This window comes from Lagopus leucura, unplaced genomic scaffold (genome assembly GCF_019238085.1).
Source record: "Lagopus leucura isolate 7727_CA_CO unplaced genomic scaffold, USGS_WTPT01 Super-Scaffold_100034, whole genome shotgun sequence".
Taxonomy (NCBI): domain Eukaryota; kingdom Metazoa; phylum Chordata; class Aves; order Galliformes; family Phasianidae; genus Lagopus; species Lagopus leucura.
The window spans coordinates 5,725,091-5,749,150 of NW_024962283.1; the positions used below are offsets into that span (position 1 = coordinate 5,725,091).

General features: G+C 46.4%; 2 protein-coding genes across 12 annotated transcripts in view; both read right to left on the minus strand.

The window, feature by feature from the left end:
• Nucleotides 1-1,569: 1,569 nt before the first annotated feature.
• Nucleotides 1,570-15,423, minus strand: TTC12 (tetratricopeptide repeat domain 12). Of its 3 annotated transcripts, XM_042882584.1 has the most exons (21): nucleotides 15,312-15,423; nucleotides 15,064-15,215; nucleotides 14,558-14,588; nucleotides 13,826-13,903; nucleotides 13,573-13,694; nucleotides 13,344-13,403; nucleotides 13,132-13,203; nucleotides 12,358-12,418; nucleotides 12,081-12,269; nucleotides 11,133-11,202; nucleotides 10,064-10,152; nucleotides 9,284-9,452; nucleotides 8,171-8,263; nucleotides 7,895-7,958; nucleotides 7,288-7,422; nucleotides 7,046-7,147; nucleotides 6,148-6,216; nucleotides 5,203-5,304; nucleotides 4,273-4,372; nucleotides 2,693-2,918; nucleotides 1,570-1,732 (listed from the first exon to the last, which is right to left on the minus strand). In XM_042882584.1, exons 1-21 carry the CDS (start codon nucleotides 15,421-15,423, stop codon nucleotides 1,657-1,659), a joined length of 2,172 nt encoding a protein of 723 aa, XP_042738518.1. In that variant the 3' UTR covers nucleotides 1,570-1,656. The 3 variants fall into 3 exon arrangements, with proteins under 3 accessions (XP_042738518.1, XP_042738519.1, XP_042738520.1); XM_042882585.1 differs by lacking the exon at nucleotides 14,558-14,588 and having other exon boundaries at nucleotides 13,826-13,901; nucleotides 15,312-15,397; XM_042882586.1 differs by lacking the exons at nucleotides 14,558-14,588; nucleotides 15,064-15,215; nucleotides 15,312-15,423 and adding an exon at nucleotides 14,304-14,532.
• A 3,852-nt stretch (nucleotides 15,424-19,275) lies between these two features.
• The window catches only part of NCAM1 (neural cell adhesion molecule 1), a 78,908-nt gene continuing 74,123 nt past the window's right edge, over nucleotides 19,276-24,060 (minus strand). For all 9 annotated transcript variants that reach the window (XM_042882325.1, XM_042882322.1, XM_042882321.1 and 6 more), the window contains one exon: nucleotides 19,276-21,330. In XM_042882325.1, the coding sequence (XP_042738259.1) occupies nucleotides 21,210-21,330 (121 nt within the window). In that variant the 3' untranslated portion in view covers nucleotides 19,276-21,209. The remainder of the gene's footprint in view (nucleotides 21,331-24,060) is intronic.

Here is a 24,060-nt window from a genome sequence, read left to right on the forward strand (position 1 = left end):
TTTGGGAAAGGCACTTATCTTGACTGGCATCTGGGGCAGCCAGTCCTGGAACACTAATGAACTAATGTTTTGGGTTTTTCGGTAAGACATTGTTGGCATTTGCCAAGCTTGAAGTGTAGTACTGCTTATTTGGACATGATTGCTACAGAAAGGTGTCAAATATTTGTTACCTATTTGCCTTGGCTAGGTGCAATTTGCTGGTAGGGATTTATAAAACACAGTGAGATTATTGATCAGATGCTTTTCACTTCCAGGGAAGAAAAGCAGGGGCAAGAGAGTTTCTTCCTTCTAAAGTGAGAAGATCCAGCTGCTGTTCTGAAAGGAAGACAATATCAAAAAAGAGATGATACACATATAGGCTACTGTTCTAAAGGGATGAGATTATGTACACAGACCATCACAAGTGTCATGGAAGCAGCTGGAAAAGCCATTTCAAAGTCAAACACAACTGACCATGCTTCGCCATAAACATAATACATCTCTTGGTTTCCATGCTCAGAACTAAGGCCACAAAGAACTGCGTTTATGGTCATGTTCTTGTTTGGGTGAAGTTCTGCAAGCTTTTACTAGAGATTTGGATGTAGGTTCACCTGTTTATTTTCAAAGAGAACATTTGTTAAATTTGATAGCCTTTAACCAGCAGTGCTACTGCTGCTCACCATGAAGAATCTGCTACAGATAACCTTTCAGAAGCATTGAAGACATCCACTAAAGCTGTGGGGCTTTGATTCATGGATGATTAAAGCACACTTTTGGTGCTTTGCCTTCATGCTAAAGCACTGTTTTATAGCAGGCAATGAACTTCAGCAATAAAACTGCTACACTTCAGTGCAGAAAGACAGTTCTTCAGACTAAACTCCTCTTTATATGATTTAAAATGTCTTTTTGGAAGGACACTTAAGAAGAGCAATGTGTTACTGCCTTTCTTTGCAGGTCACACTTAACTTGGCACTGCTCTTAATTCGTTATTGACCTCTCCAGAAAACACAGACAGGAAAGGATGAACCATTTGTGTTATGGTCTCCTAACAATTAGAGATGAACACAAGAGGCCACGAGAAAGTCCTTAGGATCAAGCAGGTCATCAGCTGTTCTTACTCCACTCAAATATAAAGGCCAAAGGGATTCGACCAAATTTACAAAAGTAATGCTGCTAAATGAGACCCTAATTCATTCGTTAACCTCATTACCATAAGTTATCACTAAGACCCACAGCTCAGTAAATTAGTATGCTAAAATCAATGTATTTAAGCAGGTGAGATCACACATGCAATATCAAAGCATAAAGTAGCCCCCAGGAGATAAAGGATTGTTTCTGTTTTCTTCTAAGCTCTGGGCACTGACTCACACCACAAGGCAGGTGACCCTTTGGTTGATGATGAAGCAACAAGAGACTTGGCCCCAGGAAAGGGCAGCATCATTTACTGAAGTGAATATGAGCAGAGCAGAAGTTGTTATTTTTAGTTAGCCTAGATAATAAATTACCTTCTTTCTCCTGATCTTTATGTTGATATCATTTCTCTGGCTTCTATGTATGAGCAAACACTTGAAAGCGATTGAAAAGGTTATCTGCTTTGAATGAGCTTTATTAAGAAAAGAAGAAAACATGGAACAGTAAGGGATATGAACAGCATTTATCAAAGCCCTCTGGGGGACATCAGGAGCTGTGCACATATTTCATAGAGGAGTTGAGGATGGCCATGCCATTGAGCTCCCGCAGTTGACAAATATGCCTGAAAAGACAAAGGGAGAAGTTGCTGAGAGGATGGGGAGTGACTGACTACAGGATTCTTAAGCTCCCACTGCTCTGCTACGCCCCCAACGAAACCATCAAGGTCACTGAACACCTTAACTCCAAAGTAACACGACAGAAGGTTTCTAAATGGCTATTCCCCATGAAAAGGAAAGCCAGAGTTCCAAATGATACTTGACAACCGTTCACATAGGCGACACCCCTAATAAGGTTCTCACATCTCTGCAGTGTTTTGCAGAGCTCAGAGCAGATCCTTTCTTGCTCATTTGGGAGCTCCAGGGAACACAAAGCACTTCTGGAACTTCACCATTACCCTTTGCATTACCCGTTGTTTTCTGCAGTGGCTCAGGAGGTACAGAAACATTGGTACTGGAACTCAGTTCTCCTAATAAGAACACAGCTCTGTGTCCACCTGGCACCGTGCAGCCAGCTGGGGCTCAGCCCGCTCTTGGCAGGCAGCAGCACAGACATTCTGTGCTGACATCTATACTTTTGTTGTGCTTTCATTTCTGACCTCTACAAGCTTAACTGATCACTCTTCCTCTGTCCATTCTTCCAGCACAAGTAACATGAAACAATGCAAAATGAGCTCCTCCAAGCAATCGGAATGAGAAACAAAAAGTCCTAAAGCAGGATGGGGCAGACAGTACAGCAAATGGGAATTCCAACTAGAGGAAGAGTGGCATGTCATAGAACACTTAAACAAGCTGCTCATCTGCCCCGTACTGCTGCCTCTCTGCGTGGAATTGACCCACACTGGTTTGGCGTTACTGGATTCCTCATTTTCCTCCTCCTACCATGTCCCAGTTCCATACAGGTTCACATGTCAGTTTTCCAACAATTACCAACAAGTGAAATCTGGATGGTGCAGGAGAACAGTAGTGTTTTGTTTCCACTGGTTTTGGTGTGGTTTTGTGTTTTTTTTTTTTTTTTGCAATACCTTGGTTCTGCAACACACAGCTTCCCCAGAGCAATTGCTGCATTCTCCTGCACTGAAGTTCTTGCAGCATCACCACCAGCGTGTTTCAACAGAGCCATCACAACGTTGGAATTCAGTAAGGATGTTGCTGCTCCAGGAACAAGGAGGCACTGACCAAGGCAGAAAGCAGCATTTCCCACAATCATTTCATTTTCTGAGTCCAGGAGCTTCAGCAGTACGCTGAACTCTGTGAACAAGAAAGATTTCACGTATACAGTGAGCCCAGACTTGTTCAAATAGCACTGATATCATAGAATCCTTTGACATGGAAGGGACCCTTAGAAGTCATCTAGTCCAACTGCCCTGCAATGAACAATATCTTCTGCTGCTTTTATCTAAGCAATAGAGCAGAACCCCCAGCACTGTTCCATGGGGAAATATTTTCCTAGAAAACCTGGAAGAGCAAAAGCATTGCTTCTCCAGGCTCAGGGTGCCATGTGCTTTCTCCTCTTCACCTGTGAACACATCTGTCCCAGCAAAATGCATCTGCACACCAAGAGGTTCTTCAGTACAGACTTTGTGTTTCTCCATTTGTTACACATTCCCCTGAATCTGAACGCGCCGCCGTTGCTGCTTGCTGACTAAGAGATCTCGCACTGTGATGGGTTTTACAGCTCAGTTCCAACAGGAACGAATCTCCTAGCAGCAGAGCTAAGTCTGTGTTAGCAAAATGATGACAGAAATAGTGACTTTTCACAAGGTGAATATCCAGAATTTTGGTGAAAACAATCAGCTCTTGCTATCTGAGGAAATGGAAGCTTCATCTGCAGATGACAGTGAAACTAATTTGGGTGTACAAAAGGAAGATGATGCTCTGAGAGGCTTTTAATGAGTGAAAATCCTTTGGGTTCAAGCAGAGCTACATGAGCTGACAATTTCTTGACAGGTTCAACTATTTAGATCACACTTAAGTATTCTCTGTGGTAATTACATAAGCATTAATTGAATCTGGATTTTAAAGCAATCTAAGTAGCGTTATACCACACAACCAGAGCAAACATTAATAACTCAAAAATACCCTGAGACACCCACCTGTCTGATACTGGCAATCCACCTCCTCCCCCATTTCCTATTAGTATATTAATAGGAGACCAAATATTATTTTTTATTATTATTTATTTTATTAATATGAGACCTGATATATTAATATAAGACCAAATGTCCACACAGAAGTTGAAGGAACCTGTAAGCAACCCCGACCTCTGGAATGTCTAAACACAGCTTCATCTTTTGGCCACCAACTTCTGAATTGTAGCAGAAATTGGGTTGCATTTCCAGAATTTTCAGAGATTTCTGCCCTCCCAAAAAAGTATTTCAAACCATTTTATGAATGTAAAGGGCAGTTTCTCTAACCCAAGTTTTCTATTTGATGCACGTTTGCATCCACACAAACTAAGGCTCATTAAGGATTTCTTACAAAACATGACAGAAGTCTTGCAAGAGTAAAACAAGTGTAGATCTCTGTCCTAGAAGGGAGGAAGGTAGGTGGGCAATGCTGAGATTTTTGCATTCTCTCTCTAATTAGTGAAGCTGTCACTTACTCTTATCTGACTTCACCACCTCTTCCTGGGCTTGTCTGCTGCTTCTTGTGCAGATGGAAAGAGTCCTTATAGCGTAACTGGATGTGGTCTGTCCTCCAGCCTAGATTTGGATTAGAATAAAGTGTAAACTAATAAGCATACAGTCCATGCCCCAACTTAAGGTTACAAAACAGTTTAGACACCACAGATACAGTTGTTCACTATGCCTAAGATCATATCCCAGATAAAGACCACAGAATGGACAGAGATTGAAAAATAGAATAGAAACCATTCTTCCCTGCCAGAAGCACACATACAGAATTATCTCAATCTCTGGAGCCCAGTTTCTTTCCAACAGCTCTGGTGCTTGCTTGTTACAGGAGTTAGACTGTTACAGTCTTTTGTTTAGGCTGCTTCAATCTGCAGGACAGCAAGTCTGGCATCTGCACAAGGCTGCATGGATACAAACCCCATCAGTGCACAGATACACAGCCAAGCAGTGCCTACAGACTATTTCATGTATATACATACCTAGGGATATATTCCTCCCTGGCCTGATTCAGCACTCACTGGTCATCAGGGCAAAGGGCTCCATTGCCTTTCAGTGGTCCAGATTTTATCACCCCATCTTAAGCTTTAATCCTGCAGTGGAGCCTGCAGTAGTGGATTCCTGCATTTGCAGATCTCCACAAGTAGAGCTGTAGGGGCATTTGGCACACGGACAAACAACTCAGAAATTTGGGATACAGACTACAAGGCAGCAGTTATGCTCCAGACTTGTTGAAATTGTGCTAGAGAGCCCCAGCACTCTGATGGAATGGATGCAAACACATGCAGAGTGACTGCACAGGTCTTTCTCCTTGGGAAAGGAGGCTGAATGCAGGGGCAATTTAGGTTTTCTTTAGGGACTTCGAAAGGAAAAACTAAGTGAAATCAGTGGAATTACTTTACCTTCAAGAATTTGATCATTTTCTTCACCACTCCTCCTTTCACTGCTTCTTCTACTGCCAGTGGGGATGCTGCCAGGATGCGACTCAGCACTCCAATGGCTCTCTGAGTAAGAAAAGTGTGGGAGAAAAGAAAAAAATGCCCAACATTTATTTGTACAGACAAATTTATTTAAAGAGTTTTCAAATTATTTTGGTTTTGCAGATGGCAGAACAAACCCGAAGTCATTCAAATGACAAAAGGAGAAGTTTACAGAAATATAATGAAGAACATCTTTAGGACGCAGCTTTTTTTGTTGCTTACTGGAAAGTGAGCTCAGCACGGCTTCTAAAGATTCCAATATAGGGGGGTGATACCAAAGTATGATCAAGGACACTCTGCACACTTATTTTTTGAAACAAATAGCACCAGTGACAACTTGAGCCTCTAACTGCACATAAAACAGATCAGAACAGCTCATGTGAGTTCAGAGAGGTGAAGAGACTCCCAGCTGAGACCACATCTGCTTCCACCCATTTGCCTTGAATAATTACTATATGTGGGAGTTACACACCATTAGTAGGGGTACAATGTCCTAGGAATGATTCACAACAGGAACTATAAAAAGGAACAGCTGTTAAACACCCAAACTGTTCTTGCTCCTTTGCTTCCAGATTGATTTAATGCTCTGCACTGAAAACCATCCAAAGGATGAAACGATTTGTGCAGGCTTCTACTTTGTAGGTTTCAAGAAAACACTGAACATCTCTTTCATCAACCAGAATATAAATAATCCAAGGGCCATGTTATTTTTTGTTGTTGCTACTACTAATACTCAACATTTGTTTTCGGCTTCAAAGCCTAACAGAAAGGCTTCCACAAAGCTTGCACAGGTCAGGATTTGGCACTGCAGTGTTCAGGTCTGACTGAGCAATGTGATCTTTTCTTACTCCAGACATGTCTACTTACTGTCACAGTTCTTCCATCCTGATCCCTGAGCAGGGACATGCATCTGCCACTTATGTTCAAAGCAAGGCACTGCAAAACAAAGCCAAGAGCTCAGGAACAGCTGACTGCCACAAAGCATTCAAGCAGAAATGCTTGAATGTAACAAATTGCTCTATGTTACAAATGGAGATGGGGGCACACATGGCCCCAATTAATAACTCTTCAGCAGTTGTTCTTTTTTAACGTTTCTTTACTTTAAAGTAGTTTTGGGATGTGCCAAGCACCTAAGAACATTCCAGAATTGGAGACTGATGCAAAACAAACCATTTGCAACACGATGGCATGGAGCCATCTATGCCTTATGCTGCATTTTTGTCAAAACTGTGTGTCTGTGGGTGAATCATAGAATAGTTATGGTTGGAAAAGCCCTCCAGGATCACCTCATCCAACCATCCACCTACCACCATAACCCCCGTCCCTCAGTAGCACATTTAGATGCTTACACAGGGTGGTGTTAATGAGCATTTCTTACATTCTTCTGCTTTTTAGCTTACTTGAACTGCCAAGGACCCTGACTGGTAACCTTAAACACCAACAAAAATTAACAATTAACTGAACACCAGCAAAATCTGACGTTGGAGCCTTAGGAGCATCTCAGCACGTTTGTTGTGAAAGAAGGCTCTACATCCACACAGCATAGCTGTGCTCCTCTCCTGGTACAGACTGTGAGGCTCGTGCTGTTCTGTGGCCATTCCCTCTCTCACTCTATCAAAATGTTCCCATTTAGCTACAGAACTTTCATGGGGCCCATTTACAGTAACAAGGGAGGAAGGTGCTCAAACTGCTCACAGAATTTTGTATCACCAAGAAAGCAATCACAGGAAGAAAGCTACCAAAGAACATCTCTGGTCTCATTTACCTGGATGACGGAGTTTGATTCAAGCAGTAAGTTCATCATGAGGCCCAGCACTGCAAACACACACTCCCGATATCTGGGTGTGCCAACATCAGCACATCCATCCTGTGCACAAAGGAGAGAAAAGTGTGATCAACTCAGAGGTTCAGCGCTGCTGGGGGAGGCACAAACACATCTCACAGGTGCCATTTTCAGAGGCAGCAGGGCAGAAAATGCTGCTATAGGGAGCCACCAAGCCTCCTTACCACCAGCTGTAAGCAGGCTTGCCAGCACTCATTGCACTCTGCCATCTGCACTCGGATGGCTGCATCTGCACACAGGTTCCCCATGATGCCAATGCAACGTGAGAGGGCTGCCTGGTCCACCTGCTTGGCTGAGGCCTAAAAACAGAAGAGTAGAAGAACACATTAAGAGCAAATTACAACATACGGGTGCTCCTATCTCTCTGACTGAGATTTCAGGATCTTTCATAGATTCACAGCATGGTTTGGGTGGAAGGGAGCTGAAGGCCGCCTGGTGCCGCTCCCTGCAGCGCACAGGGACACCCACAGCTCAGCAGTGCTCACAGCCCCGTCCAGCCTGACCTTGGCTGTCTGCAGGGACGGGGCACCACCGCCTCTCTGGGCAACCTGTGCCAGCGCCTCACCGCCCTCACTGCCAAACCTTCTTCCTCAGCTCCACCTCAGTCTCCCCTCTTGTAGTCTGAAGCCATCTCCCCTTCTCCCATCACACAGACCCACTATAGAGTCCGTCCCTTCCCTTCTCACAGCCCCTTTAGATGCTGGAAGGAGTTGTCATGAGACATGTTACAGAAGAGTATGTTGGAAACACAGAAATTAAGACCTTTCATACCAGCAGTTGGATGAACAATGGTAAAACAGATGTGGAAAACGTGAGGCGACACTGTGCTTTGAACCTGTGAGGACAAAGAAAGCCGTGTTTGGACACTTAGAGCTTTAGAATAACAGACAAACAAACAACAGGTTTGTTTATAAGCAAACAATAAGCAACAAAACAGCAACATATAGAGAAGGTAAAATGAGTAAAGAAGGCCGGCAGCCTCTATCAGAAGGTCACTTAGTATATACTATTGTAACTTATTAAAAAAAAGGAAAAAGTGCAAGTTACTTTTCCTCTTGACTTAAATCCGACAGAATACTCATGGCACTGCCAGCCTTGGCATCAGTGCTGTTGACAAACGTCACCAATATCTGCAGCCATCTGTCATAAATAAAAAAAAGAGAAAAAAACTGCATGTCAGCTTTGGCCTAATTATTAAAGACATTTGCAGGGAAGATCACTGGTGATGACTGTGTGGTTTAGAAGGACGTGCTGAGCAAACCCAACAGTTTTTGGGGGTGAGTGGGTGTTTTAACCAAGAAGCTTTACAGGTCTTGGGATGAACATTGTATGTAACACAGTGAAGTACACATCTGTGGCGAACCTGTTCTGTTCATCCACTGGTTTAAATTTTTAGTGCAAAGTAGCACATTAAAAATTTCTGCTCTGGTTAACACAGGTTAACTGGGGAAACTTGGAAGAGGGTAGATTTAGACTAGATATTGGGAAGAAATTATTTACTGTGATGTTGGTGAGACACTGGAACAGGTCACCCAGTGAGGCTGTGAATAGTCCCTCGCTGGAAGTATTCAAGGCAGGCTGGATGGGGCTGTGAGCAACCTGGTCTAGGGGGAGGTGTCCCTGCCTATAGCAGGGAGTTGGAATTAGATGATCTTAAAGACCTCTTCCAACCCAAACCATTCTAAGAAGGAAATGGCAGGACAAGAGCAACGACGTAACAGGCTTTTTATTTCTCCACTTTAGTGAGCCTTGGCAACACCAACTCATCATAAATGCCAGCTGCCAGATGAGGAGAGAGCAGCTGTTTGAAAGCATGAGCTATACCAAGAGGCAACAATGGCAGCTCTTACTGGAGTGCTAGGCACACAGCCTTACTGGTTTAAAAAGCATAACTATGCTTCCAAGTTACACCTCTTCAGAAAGGAGGACCTCCTTAGCTTAGCTGCTTAGCTTCACAGACATCTCCAGTGCAAAAGTTTGCTGTCTCCCTACACCTCACTCCCACTTCTGCTCACCTTGGCCTAAGTCTCAACATCATGACACCCCTTTCAGAAGCCTGTCACCCACCTGGTGCTCTGCTTGGTGCCAGTGGAGCGAGCTTTGGACCTCTGCAAGCCCAGGGTAAAGGGAGTTCTACCAAATTATAGTTGCATTTGTTACCTGGATAGGTCCTGGTGCCTGATCAACAGTTTCCTCCCATTCTCATTATCTGAATAGAGAGCAATTAGTGCCAGCGTCTCCTTTTGGATCTCCAACACACCAGAACACAGCAATTCCAACAGCTGTGCATTCACATCAGGGTGAGTCAACAGCAGCCGCTGATTTTCTTCTGCAAAAAGAGGAATCTAAGTACAATGTCACAGGCGATGCAATCCCCGTCATCACTCCTGCTCTCACTAACTACACAATTCCTCATGCATCAGCTGGACCCAGCAACACACAAGTGAACACAAGTGCAGGCACAAGCACTCTTCTTTTCCCCACAGCAGCCTGCACCACTTCACCACTTCAATCTGCTCCTGACCTCCCTGCAAACCTCAGGGAAACAGAGGCACGAGCTACCCAACCAACGACCCCTTACTGCCGATGCCAAAGGAATTCACCCTTCTCTAACAGCACTCCTGCTTTTTACGGGTAGAACTGCTTAAAAAAGACAAAATGAACGTGATGTTATCTTAAGAGCCAGCAATAATCACAGGGAATTGACTTTCTGCCCCTTCAGCATACATAAGACGGGCACAGAAACAGACTGGAAACTCAGCCCCGTGCTGAAGCAGCGCTCAGCAGAATAGCTCCAACCCTCATAAAGCCTTGCTGACAGCAAGGCCTAGACCCAAGTGCTCTGGGAAAGCGATTGCTTGTGCCAAACAACAATTTTAGACCCAGAGTGTGCAATATTAACAGAACATGAACAATGATTAATGTTGATCACATTTTTACCATTCCCAGTGCACACAGCTTGCCAAAGGGAGAGAAGAGAAACACACAGATCCACTTCAGCAGTGCTCTTTCTTCCTGCACAGAAGCCCCTAAATGAGAAACATTAGCTTGCAGAAGGAACGTGGGGCAGATGAAACAAGGTTAGCTCTTTGGCTGGGGACATCAGGAAAGCCTCACAGCGATGAGGATCTGCCATACAAACACTTAAGCTCATAAGCTCTAATAACAGCGTTTAACCAGATGTGCCTTCCAGACGACCTCCTCCAATGCCAGACTGATGTTTTGCTGAATCTAACCGCCCTGAGCACACACAGACCACCCACAATCAGTATGCAGCACTGTAATGTGTTCAGTTCTGCACTGACTGACTGTGGTGAGCCAGGGAGGGAGAGTGTGGTGCGAATCTGGAAGCACGCAGAACAGCTCTTCCCTTTTCCAACCAGGTCACACTGTTCCAAACAAACTTAGTTGTGCAAAATTTTCAGATCACATCTTCCCTGCGGATCTTGCTTGCGTCTATGATCTACTAGGGAAGAGATCCCTTACAGGACAAAGTTTAGAAAGCGATTGAACTGGATTTGTTTCTTGGTTACCAAAACATCTAATGGCCACCCAGAACACACTGCAGCAGAGAACACAGATCCCAGAGGGAATCCCCCCCCTCAGTTACAGGACTGAAGAATTTTACAGGTTGAGGAGAGTTTTTGCAGAGCTGAGGTGAGACATACATTGATGTCCAGCCAGACATACTTCAGGCAACTATGCTTTTATATCAGCTGTTCTCTTCCAGTAAGCTTTTACAGCCTTGCTCTCACCATTAGAGATAGGGGAACTGTGCAGAAATAGGAGATCAGAGACAGAAGCAGAAACTCATGAGTCCACTGCATCCAAAAGAGCCCTACTTGTTTGGGTCAGATACAAGTCAGTCTATTCAGACATCACAACCAGCTATTTCATTATCTTGTGATCATTTCATCTGCATTTCGTGAGGCGATTGAGTTTCTCGAAAACAACACTGTCACTTCCTCATGCTGTAACGTGCTTCTGTTCTCTTCTGGAGAGCTCTTACCGTCTTATGACCTCGTTGTCATTGATGATACTGAACCCATTGTTTGTTCTAAATAAAGTTTGCTCAGTGCCTGGAAAGAGGCAGAGAGAAACAAGTCAGCTCTGTGAGCCATCTGGCTGACGCACCATGGCGAAGGCAGACACCTGCTCTGCTGCAACACAGCGTTGAAGGAAAAGGTCACCGGATCAACAGCTCTGGGGAAAGGAGGTTTGCAATCTGAAAAGGGGAAAAACTTCAAGAGCACTTGAAGCAGAAACAGGTTTGAAGTGGAAGATCACTCTAATTGATGCTTGGTGCAGTGGAGAAAGACTGACTTCATGTTCAAGGGTTTTTATGAGGACTTAAACAGGAGAGTGGTCCTGCAAATCATTATTCTCCAACAGAGGACTGCAAACTTTTCAAAAGTAATTTGAGACCTCTTAAATTATAGTGACAAGACAAGGAGGAATGGTTTTAAGCTACAAGAGGGCAGATGTGGGTGAGCTGTGAGGAAGCAATCCTTTGGTCAGGGCAGTGAGGCGCTGGCGCTGCTGCCCAGAGAGCTGTGGGTGCCCCATCCCTGCAGGCACTCCAGGCCAGGTGGGATGGGGCCCTGGGCAGCCTGAGCTGGTGGGGGGCAGCCCTGCCCACGGCCGGGGGTGGCACTGGGTGGGCTTTGAGCTCCCCTCCAACCTGAGCCGTTCTGAGGTTCTATGACATGACTAAGTCCTTAAGAAGTATCAACAGCTCAGCTACAGAATTGGTTTAGTTATGAAAAAAAAAAAAAAAAAAAAAAAAAAAGGAAACAGCCATTGTACATAAACGTTGAAATAGCAAACACCGTTTGTTATATGTGTTTTTTAAACAGAGGAATGGCTTTTTGGTCTTTCAAAAACTACTGCAGTTGTATTCATCCACCCGGGTGGGTTACAACCCCTCATGGAAACAAGCTTTGCATCAAACACTCACACTCCTTCACAGCTCCTATCAGAACTTGGATCCCTCCCGTATAGTAGAGGATATTCTGGTTTGGCCTGTTGAGTTTCTGCAGCAGATCTTTTATGGACAGAGCTGCATGTTTTCCGGACTGAAATGCTTTCATCGCTCTGTCTTCCTCTTGCATTCTTTTTTCCTCCAAGTTAACCTCATTCATGCAATCTTGGAAAGCAAAAGAAATCAAAGTAAGTTAACAGAATGTTCTGATCAGAAACCAAGAGACAGGAGTAGCAAAACTGACACTCCTTACCTTTAAATAAAATTTTCTTTTGGGGATCAAGCTGTAAGAGCTTCTGGTAGCACTGCCTAGACTTAATTCAGAAAAGAAACAGGCTCTTATGTTCAAAGAGGAATGAGGAGGTGCTAACACTCCTGTCTGTCAGTTCCTGGCCTACACAACTGTAAAAGTCTGAGGAATAATATTTACAGAAGGAAGCAAACCAAAGCTTTGATGTTCCATTATTTTAACAGTTTTCAGCTCCCATCAGGACTTCAGACATGAATGTGGAACTGAATCTTTTGTTTGACATTCAGCATCACAGAAAGAAAAAGAAACACTATCACTCCCATTAGCAGCTTTCACCTTAACAGTTCAGTTAACCCGAAATGCAGGGAGCTTTCCTCCTTCAGAGGTGACATACAATCACCTCTTATTGCTATGCAGTTTAATTGCTCTGTGCAGCAGAGCAATTCAGGATAAAAAGGTAGAAATACACTTTGCTCATTTGTCGCCAAGTGGCGACAAATCCCCACCAGACAAAGCACGGCCACTGAGCACAGCGCTGCCTCTCTGCCCGCAGGCTGCCAGTGCAGTTGCCACACCTGAGCAAACCATCAGAAAGGACACAAGAAGTAGAAAGAAGACTAGATTTTAAAATTATTTGTCTTTGCAGGAGGACAGAATCTCTTTCAAGCTCCATGTACACGCCTGTCTGATGCAAAAGACAACAGATTAGTCCCTTCACCCACAACATCACATCAAAATCACAGGCATGGTCTAGCAGACAAGAATTAGTCAACTCACCTCATCATAGTGCTTAAGCGCCAGGTGAGCCTTCCCCATTAGAAAATAGGCTTTAATGCATTTTGCATTGCACTGTTAAAAAAGGAATTTTACACAAAGTGCTTAGAAACTTCAAATACCTCCCCCCAGCATATTCCCACTGCCATTAGCATGCCATCTCCTTACTGACAGCTGCACACAAACACTCGACCTGACCACAGAACTGAACGTACCTTTAACGCCCACTCACAGTCACCAATGGCTTTTCCATATTCATGCATCTTCAGGTAGGCCTGAAATACAGCCAAAGAAGTCCCTTTTCTAAGCCTCGGAGTCAAGCAACACCCATCACCTTTTGTGAAACTCCCACAGGAAGCAGAACCATCCTTTTCAGGCCTTGTGCCACTAACAGAACACAGAGAGCAGTATTCTGGTCAGCACGCCAGCAGCTCCTGCACTGACCTGTGCTCTGTTGGTGTACAGCTCCGGCACATCCTTCAGCTTCTGCAGGCCATCAGTGTACCTCTGGGCAGCTGTGCTGTAGTCCCCTTTCCTGAAGGCATCGTTTCCCTTCTCCTTCAGAGCTGCAGAACAATACACACACACTCCAAGTAACACTTTGGCATTTGTTTTGTCCCCATGCAGCGACACATCTCAAAGCACACCAGCTGGGTACCTCCCCAAGGCATCAGCTGCTTGAGCCCCTGCTGATTACCATTTGCTAAGCGTTCATTTATCTTCCTTCGTTCAGCTCGTTCTTTTGCATCCTTCTCCAAAGCAGCCAGGAAGCCCTCTTGGAGGCAGGAGGAGAGTTGGTGGCATTTTTGTTATGAAAAATTAATAAAGAAAAATTTACTTTATTAAAAATTGAATTGCATACAAGAAAAAAAGTCATTTCCAAGGTACATCTGAGCCATTTCTCTACAAAGAATCATAGAATCCTTAGTTGGAAGGGACCTTTAGAGGCCATCTAGTCCAACTCCCCTGCAATGCCCAGGGACATGCACAACCCCATCAGGTTGCCCAGGGCCTGATCCAGTTGCCTGATCCAGCTTTGCCTTGAAAGTCTCCACGAATGGGGCATCCACCACATTGTAAGAAAATCTGAAGGAAACACTTTGGAAATTAAACTGGAATGGGAATGTATTACACATCTAAGCTCTTAGGATTGTACTTTCCACAAAGCAGCTCACCTCCAGACAAGCATTTCTTTCTTTCTGAATCCAGAAAAACAGCCTTTAACATGCAGCAGTGACAAGCTATACCAATGGACATGCTCAGCCACATGGGTATGAGCCACAGATGCATTTCTAGATGTGTCCAAAGAGTTTGCCTTCACTTTAGTGGCAGTGGAACAAGGTCTTGTGTGAGCTAAGAGCAATCCTCAGTGCACCACTGCTACTGCAGACAGAAGGGGTGCTGAGGGCTGCAGGGAGCACTGCTTTACCTGTGTGCACTGCCTCTGCGTTCACTGAACCCTAAAAAAAAAAAAAAGAAGTAAAGCACATGTAGGTTTGCATATGGATAATTCAGTAGAATCCATAGCAGCAGTGGAACAGGTGGTGAAGTACGCCTTCACCAGAAGGGAGCTTACAAGCAGCAGGGGATTGACTTTCTACATGGCATTACAGTGACAGGACAAAGAGGAATGGCTTTAAACTAAAAGAGAGGAGATGTGGGTGAGCTGTGAGGAAGCAATCCTTTGGTCAGGGCGGTGAGGCACTGGCACTGCTGCCCAGAGAGCTGTGGGTGCCCCATCCCTGCAGGCACTCAAGGCCAGGTGGGATGGGGCCCTGGGCAGCCTGAGCTGGTGGGGGGCAGCCCTGCCCACGGCCGGGGGTGGCACTGGGTGGGCTTTGAGCTCCCCTTACGCATCGTTGGAGATTTTCTGCTTGGCAGGACTTGAAAGAGCACCACGTGCAGAAGGCAGGGCCACAGGAGCGGGGCACAAACCTGTACGGGATGGTGCGTGTTGATCACCGTCCTGTCCACCCCGGCCGCGCTCTGCTCGCTGCCCCGCCGCTCCCGGAGCCGCCGGTCCGCCTCGGCGATCGCTCCGTCCCGGACAGCGGCGTCCGCAGAGCTCAAGCCCTGCACCAGGCGGCCTGGGGAGACCCGACAGGCAAGATGTGGACGAGGAGTGTTCCATTCATTCCCCCTTCCATCTCCCGGCCGTTTCACCCCCCCTCTGTCGCACTCACTGATGTCGTCCACGCGGCGGAGGAAGCGCTGGAATTCTTCCTCCTGCTGCGGGTCGGCCAGCGCGGCCATGGCGGGAGGCCGCAGGTTGCGCAGCGTCTGCGGTGTTGCCATGGATACCACGCTGCTGACGTAACGACAACGCGGAGGGAGAGTGGGGGCGTGGCTACGCTAAGAGCGGGCGTGGCTACGCGCAGGGAGGCGGGGGTTTGCAGGCCGCCATTTCGCGTTCTGCGACCGCAGTGCTGCCTTGTGGAGCAGTGTGTGTTCGTTGTCTTGGGAAATCCAGGGAATAAAGCCACCCCGAAGATCAAAGAGAGTAAAAGCTATCGCGGTTAAGCCGCACACAGTACAAAGAGGTCGTTGCTAAGCTAGGGCTGTTTTGGAGGTGCCTCCCTCCTGGGCTCTGCAGATTTCAGCTTCGGAGCAGTGATGCTGTTTGCTCTGTGCTTTGCCATTTAAATCAACACCACAAGTAATTCCCCGTGCCGGGTGAATGACAGCTTGCAGAACCCCGGGTGATGCCGTCCCACTGCCCGCCGCTGTCACCGCGTGCTCGGCACCGTGTGTCACGGGATGGCCGCACTGACATCGCCTCGGGTGGAGCAGCTGAGGAAGGGCTGGAGAGGAGAAGGACACCGAGTGATGCAACATCAAGTGCAGCTTGTGCAGGAGACTTTGTTCAGCTGAATTCAGTTGGAAAAGAAACAATGGAGGGAAGTGTATCTGTGTTACCTCGGGCTGGTGCTCAGCCCCAAAAGGGGATGTTCCCAGACCCTGAAGAAGTGGTTTTCCTATGGAAGCCACGCTGCCAATTAACATCGACTGTGACTGCTTCAGCCCACTGTTGTGTTCCGAGGAGATGGGGACAAGCTTGTGTAAAGCAGCAGCATATGTGGTTTATGTGGTTTATGTGGTCTCTCCCAGCAGCTCTGCTCCAGCATTGCCCTGCTGCACAGCATGCCGAGCTGCGCTCAGAGCAGAGCACGGCGCTGCTGGGGGTGCAGAAATGGCAGAGCTCTGTGTGGGATAACAAGTGTTGCAGCTCAATACACGTACCTGTGTTATTTTCTGTGTGCAATTCCAGCAACCAAGGACTGATGTACAGCAGAGCTCTCAGCTTTTCAGTCCATGTCCTGGGAAATCATAGAATCATTAAGGTGGAAAAGACCTTGAAGATCACCCGGTCCAACCGTCCACCTACCACCAATGTTGCCCACTGACCGTGTCCCTCAGTCTCCACATTTCCTGAATACCTCCAGGGACTTTACCACCTCCCTGCGCAGCTGTTCCAATGACCACTCTTTGGAGAAGTTTCTCCTGAATCTCCCCTGGAGCAACTCTCGTCCTCTTGCTGTTTCCCGTGAGAAGAGGCCGACCCCCAGCCCACCACAGCCCTCAGTCAGGGAGCTGCAGAGAGCAGTGAGGTTTCCCCTGAGCTCCTCTTCTCCACACTGAACAATCCCAGCTCCCTCAGCCGCTCCCCATCGCACCCCATTGTGCTCCAGACCCCTCACAGCTCCGTTCCCTTCTCTGCACGCTCCCAGCCTCCACGCCTGCATTGCAGCGAGGGGCCCAACGCCGAGCACAGCGCCGAGCTGCGGCCTCACAGAGCTGAGTGCAGGGGACGCTCACCTCCCGCTCCTGCTGGCTGCGCTGCTGCTGACACAGCCAGGCTGCCGTCGGCCTTCTCGGCCACCTGGGCACACTGCTGGCTCACGCCCAGCCGAGCGAGAGCTGACCGACAGCCGCGGCTCCTTTCCCTCCGCACAGCTTGCAGCCGCTCTGCCCCAAGCCTGCGGCGCCGCGTGGGGTTGTTGTGGCCGAAGCGCAGGAACCAGCACTCGGCTGCTTGAGCTCCGTCCCGTTGGCCTCAGCCCAGCCATAGGCCTGTCCAGGTCCCTCTGTAGGGCTGCCTGCCCTCGGGCAGATGCACGCTTCCCCCCACGTGGAGCTATCTGCAAACCTGCTGGGATGCACTCAGTGCCCTCATGCACATCAATAAAGGCACTGAACAGGACGGCCCCAAAACCGACCCCTGGGGAACCCAGCAGTGCACCCAGTTCTTTGCCCAGCAGTGTGTACCGGTCCAGGCCATGGTCTGCTACTTATCCAGAATACTGTAGGAGAAATCAATGCTTAAGATAGAATTAAATGCAGTTTGATTACTCCAGCATCATCCATGTGCAGGCACACCACTTGGGACACATTACTGACACCTTTTGAAGCCAACACTCACACACACGCACACACCACTCAGCCTCCCTATGGGACACCCAGCTGACTCGGGTTCACAGCAACATTCAACAGCATCGGTGTGTTTGTCATCTCAAGGCAGTAATGTAGGTGGGACAGAAGGACAGACCTGACCAATGCTCCTCTCTGTGGCACCCGGCACTCCAGAATTGCTCCGTACACAACTGCTGACATCTGAAGAAGTGCAGACTGCAGGCATGAGGTTTTTTGTTGGTATTTTTTTTTTTTTTTTTGTAATTTTTATTTGAACACAGTATTCTGACAGAATGCAAAGTCAAAATCCTCAGTTAGTATTTACACCAGTGAGAATGGGAATAAAGGTGGAATTGATGTTTCACTCGGTAAAAAGATTTTTTGTTTTTTTGTTTTTTTAACAAGATAGAAGGCCCCCAAAAGTAGGGAATGCTGGGTAAGGATGTCAGTGGAGGTCTGAGAACAACTATCAAAACAGCCTAGTGTGAAAACCTGGGGTTTGAAGGCTCCATAGAAAAGTGTGAAAATAAAACTCCACTCTAAAAGCTGAACAACTGGATGCACTATTACCTCATCATCATTACGTATGGTGCAGCATGAAATGTAGTCACTCCACAACTAGAAGCTGATCAGTCTGAGTTGCCATATAGATATATATATGTATGGCATGGATACATATATAAACATATACAGCGCAAACGGCATCAGGTTGGTCCCTCTTCAAAGGTTTAAATAAAAGCAATGAAGCCTAAGCTACCTTGGGAATGGGATATTTATAAATTAAAACAAATTATTCTCCATTAAGGGCAAGTATAAAAATGCTCTCCAAAATTAATCTAAGGGTACTGGGGATGGGGAAGTCACAGGGGCACTAAGGGAGCAGGACAGAGGCTCCATCCACGAGACACAGCCCAGCAGGCACTGGGCACTGTGACACCAGGTGCCGGATGGGGCCCTGGGCTGGTGGCCTTATGTGGCAGAAATGCCAGTCTGGGTGGCAGCCACCACAGTGCAAGCCGATGGGTGCTGAGCAGTGGCACTGGACATGCGACTCCGGGTCACTGTGCTGAGCAGCGTTTGCTCCTGTTGCTGCTCAGGGAGGCATGACACGTAAGGTCTGGGGACCACGGACCAAACTTCGCCTTACTTACACCAACACTGCTGTCACGGGGCAAGCATGGGTCGAATCTGACACAAGGCTTTCAAGTGAGGACCTGTCCTGCCCTGCTGTCCTGCCTGGGACGGTACTGCCTGAGTGTCTGCGCCTGCACATCCAGCCATCCTCCACTTCCATCCCCAGGAGCTGAGGAAAAAATGCAAAAACCCCACACTTAGCAAATGACAAAACCACTGTTTTTCACTGTTTGAAATCATGTGATGCCACTGTAAAAAACTGCACACTCAGAAGGACACACCAATGAGAGTAGCTCAGTTCACCCGAGCCAAGCGTGGTCTCCCCAACCCCATCACCCTTCTGCTCGTCCCCATGGCACGATGCAACATCGTCAGCTTGGGTTTGTCATTTAAAGGCTTGTGTTCCTTCTAAGAGTTGTTCTCTTTTTTTTTTCTCTCCTGAATATATATATTTGAAATCTGAACTATTCGCTACACCTTCCACATCCAAACTATGTTGAAGCTTTTTTTTTTTTTTCAATTATTTCAATACTATGACAAAAAACACGTTTCACACTAAAAGTCACGCACCCACAGTGCACAAGCTTGCAGATCTAAAGTAGAAAAAAAAAAAAAGGAAAACAAAGGAAAAACAAACAAAGCAAAACCCCCAGAGAAGGAGCACCTCTATACAACGGGCTGGCCTTCCTCCGCCTTCCTTCTGCTCAACCTTCTCCCATTCCAAAGTCCCAGTGTTACTCCACGACTCCCAGTGATGACCACAACAATGCACGTGTGACGTCAGCCCCTTTCTCTGACTGCTAAAGGCATGGTGCAAAGAGCAGGGACGTCAACGGGAGTGTTGGCACTGATGCCCAAGTGCTCAGCCATGGCTACATGGTTTGGATGATGCAGAGCATACGTGGATGACTGAACAGACACGGTGTGCTGGCGCTGTCCTTGCAGAAGGGGTCTTATGGAGAGTCACAGAATCGTTTGGGTTGGAAGGGACCCTTAAAGGTCACCCAGTCCAACTCCCCTGCAATGAGCAGGGACACCTGCATGCTGCTGTGCTCATGAACGTCACCCGCATGAGAGCAGAACATTCTGTTTTTAGTGTTTCCACTCCTCAAAAGGAAACTTTATTTAAGTGCGGAAAGTCAATGCTTTTAAATCAGTTTCTGGGGTCAAAGGAAATGGCAGTCATCAACATTCTAAGGAGAAATGGATGCAGTCAAACAGCAGAGACAAGACCAGCCCAGCCCTAACTGTACAATCCCTCTTCTGCTTCTCAAAGCTCTGGGAGGGTTCCATGAAGGAAAGAGAAGAATGTCCTAAAAAAGCAGAGATGATATTTTTCTTATGCAGTCAGGCCCAGGTCCAGCAAGGGACTTACACTCGTAATAAATTTAAGTATATAAGGAAACTCTCGCCAGCAACTCTCTTGTTCGAAGTTAAGCGTGTTTATGTGGATTGCTGGATACAGACCTCGATTGGTGACAAGTGGTTGGGATATTCCCCACGCCCCACCCCCCAAAAACAAACCGAAGACCAGCATTACTCTTTTTTTCTTACTCCAGTAAGAAATAATAATAATAATAATAATAATAATAATAATTAAAAAAGATAAAGGGGAAACTACTGTAAACATCGATATTTTAAAATGTCTCCCTTTGCAAAGCAAGCATGCTGCTAACCTAGTAGCTAGAGTCTGGATTTACTTTAAAAAAAAAAAAAGGCAGCTATTTTACAAATACATTTAAACACAACAAAAGTTAAAAAAAAATTGTCAATTGTAAACACTGGAGAGAACAAAAGTTGGCAAAAATTAACATGAAATTTAAAGAAATGTAGAGTCTGAATACTGCAAATTGAAATACATCCCCCAAAGCTGCAATTTTGGCATTCTTCCTAACAAAAAGAATAACCCCCCAAATCAATGTCTAAAGTGGAGAACAGAATTCAGCCACAAAATGCTCACGACACTTTGCATACTGAACACAAGGTGAACAGAAATTATAACTTATTTATGAGGCTTTACATATTTCAAACTCGACTGAAAAGTATAAAAATAAATTGTGGACTTTGTTCACTAAGTACCACCTGTACCAAGTAGGCAAGCAGTACAGTGGTTATATCTACTATTCTAACCAAGGAAAGAACAGGGTCTTCTTTTTTCTTTTCTCTTTTTTCCTTTCATCTAAGACTGGTTGACTCTGAGCTCCTCAGCGATGCTGTAAGTGGTATTTTGCAATTCTGAACATACCAGGGGACAGCTGAGCCCCCGATTTGGTGATGGGTTAAACCCTGTTTCAAAATGTATTACTTTTTAAAAGCAAGTGCACGACAAATAGAACCTTCCTAAAAATCTTAAGAAAAAAAAGAAAAAAAGAAAAAAAGAGAGAACCCCCCCCTCCCCATTTATGCATTTTCTGTTTTGTTTGTTTTTTTTTTTAAAAAAAAGGCAACAGACACTAGAGGAATGAGATGTGTGTTGTGTTTCGTGTTGTAAATGCTTGGGTGAAGTCGTTCTGCCATGTTTTTTCATCTGTTGCTGATCATGCTTTGCTCTCATTTTCATTTGTTTGTGTGGCTTCGTTGGGGACCGTCTTCACTTCTGCTGGAGGTGTCTTAGTTTCCGTTGCTTGCACTTCAGGTTTGTCTTCTACTGGGGTTTTCCTGAAGAAGAATCACCAAAATGGCACAGTTTAGAAACAGAGAAATACAGACCAACTGTGGTAGATGAGCGATCAGGAAAGAAGACGTTGCTGGAAACACTCAAATGTGTCTCCTGGACAGAGCAAAATGACAAATGCAAAGATAAGGACAACCAGACTCACCTCCCCCCCCAGCTCACTTAGCTCTACTGAAATCCTTCTGGAATTTCCTCCTGCATTGGGCTACTATAGCAGGAGGGCTGCAGCAGAAGCACAGAGGGTGTGCAGTAGTGTGGAATGCCACAGGAAAACAGCATAACTCACACAATTGCAAATGAATTTGATTTTTACCATCACTCATTTATGCCACCTAACGTCCTGTTAGAACACACTGCAATTCGGCAGTAGATCCCTTTTCCTATAGGAAGTCATCTCCATAATTTCACAGTATGCAGCAGGAATAAAAACACAGTAAGTCAAATGCATTTTCACAAGCATATGGAAGGTCATCACCTAATGCTGATTCTTCACCTGTCCTTAGCACTTGCTGCAGAACCAGAGAAGCCTGTTGGTCCAACACTCTTCACAGCTATGGGAAGTGCTACACCAGGCACTCCTCATAGCCTTCCTGTTACATCCCACTGCAAAGTCAGCCTGAGACAGCTGGAACCCCACTGCACTCTGACCAGTGGGTGAGATGACCCGAGCCTACAGTTGCCAACTGGTTTCAAGAAGGGGAAGCAGATGGGCAGCACAGGCAGAAGGTGGCTGCACTGGCAGAAAGAACACAGCCCTGTGTTCCACCACACCAGGAATTCCTTTGCGTGGTGCAGACCAAGCTGCACTCACTCAGCTGAAATGCTTCCTCACGACAGGCAAATCATCTCCTACCTTGTTCAGCTCAGCACCAGCTCACAACCCTCTGCTCTCTTTGTCTCTATAGCACCCAGCACGACGGGGCAGCAGCTTTTAGCTGCAAGGATTCATGTTCATCATGAATGAGCTCTGTGTCACCAACATGCTTTCCTTAGCAAAAGGCAAAGTCCTGCCATGGTCTCTGCCTCCTGCTTTTGGGAGCTGCTTTCACAACAGATCTGAGATGCCTTTTTGAATCTTTCTAGCAATAAAGCACAGGCCTTGCTCATGCAGTAAGAGGTGCTCCTAGTTGAAGCTGCCACTGTCAACAGTGTCCATATAGGAAGCCAGAAGGAATTGGGAACTGCAGTACTTGTTTCCTAAAGAGAAGCTTATCTGTTTCAATCAGCATTTTCCAGGCTTCTGCTCTAATGGCTCTGCCACCAACCACTGTCCAAACAGACAGAGCAAGAAGATGTTCTTGTCCAACATCTGTGTAACAGCTGGGGATGCTTCTCCCAGTTAGCAGGTGAGAACTTCATGCTGTTTTCACTTCAGTTATGGTGTCTCTGCCAAACACAAGCTGTGGATTCATCTCACCTGAGGAAAGGCTCCCAAAGGGCTTCTAGTGTTGTGCTGCCTAGGAGCATGTTGGTGCTCTCTCAGCTGGTATAAAGGAGATGAAGTACAGTGGATGGAGACTCATCCCAGATGTACCAGGACAACAAAGACACTGCAAGTTATCCTGACCCAAACGTACTGAGTGCTCACCAATGCACAGGCAGGAGCACAACGCCTTACCCTTTTGCACTGACCTTTACTTTAGGTACAAATCCATATAGTGCCTTAGGTTGGAGGGGACCTTAAAGATCATCCGCTTCCAAACCCCTGCCATGTCAGATCGGGCTGTCCAGGGTCCCATCCAACCTGGCCTTGAATGCCTCCAGGGATGATGCATCCAAACCTCTCTGGGCAAATCCAGAGGTCTCACACTTTTACACTTCCACGTGGCTCTAGTTTCTGCCCTGTCTTATGCAGTCAGAAGTTCTGAGAGGGCCCGCTGATCTGCTGGGAAACTGAATTTGGGAGCCTGTGCTTGGGAGCCTGAACTGGAGGAACTCACTGCCTCTGAGGACAGCACTTCCTTTGCACCAAACCAAACTGTTTCTAATCTCTTTTAGGAAAGAATGATCTACAATAGGTAAAGCTGCAAAAAAAATTAAAGAATCACACGTTTATGAGAAATTCCTACGTTTGTCTTTGTTGCCCTTGCACAGCCTATTCCTGCTTTCCTCCTGAACCTTTAAAGCCAAGCCCTGCTTAGTTAGTTCACTGGTGAGTTAGTTTGCTACGGAAAGAATGAGATTAGTTCAGAGAACACCCAACAAGAACACAGCACAAGCACCAGTGCACGAGAGACACAGCACACAACCAACAGAAGATTAAAGGCAGCCATACTCGGTCTTTGCAGGTGCAGCAGGTACAGAGCTGTCTGCAGTGGAAGAAGCAAGCTCATGAGCTTGCCCACTAGCCACACTGGCAGGAGTAGTAGTGCCAAGAGCTGCAAAAACATCCTTTGCAAGATCAATGTCTGGTGTCTTGAAGGTCCCTTCGTCCATTTTAAAGTCCTCATTCTGGGAGGGGTTTGTGGTGCCGCCTGAAGCAGCCTCACTCTTCGGGTTGCTCGGGTTCTTGGCTGTCTCTGTTGGGCTCTTCACTGTACTGGGCTGCGCAGCTTCTTTCTCGGGGCTCTTGGTGCTTGAGACCTCCTGCTTGGGCTCTGATGGAGCTGGAGGGCTAGTGAGGTTTGCAGGGGTTGGGGCAGCTGACTTGTTACCAGCTGCTGCTTTGGAGGTCTCGGCCACGTTAGCAACAGTGCTGGGGCTCAGCACCGCAC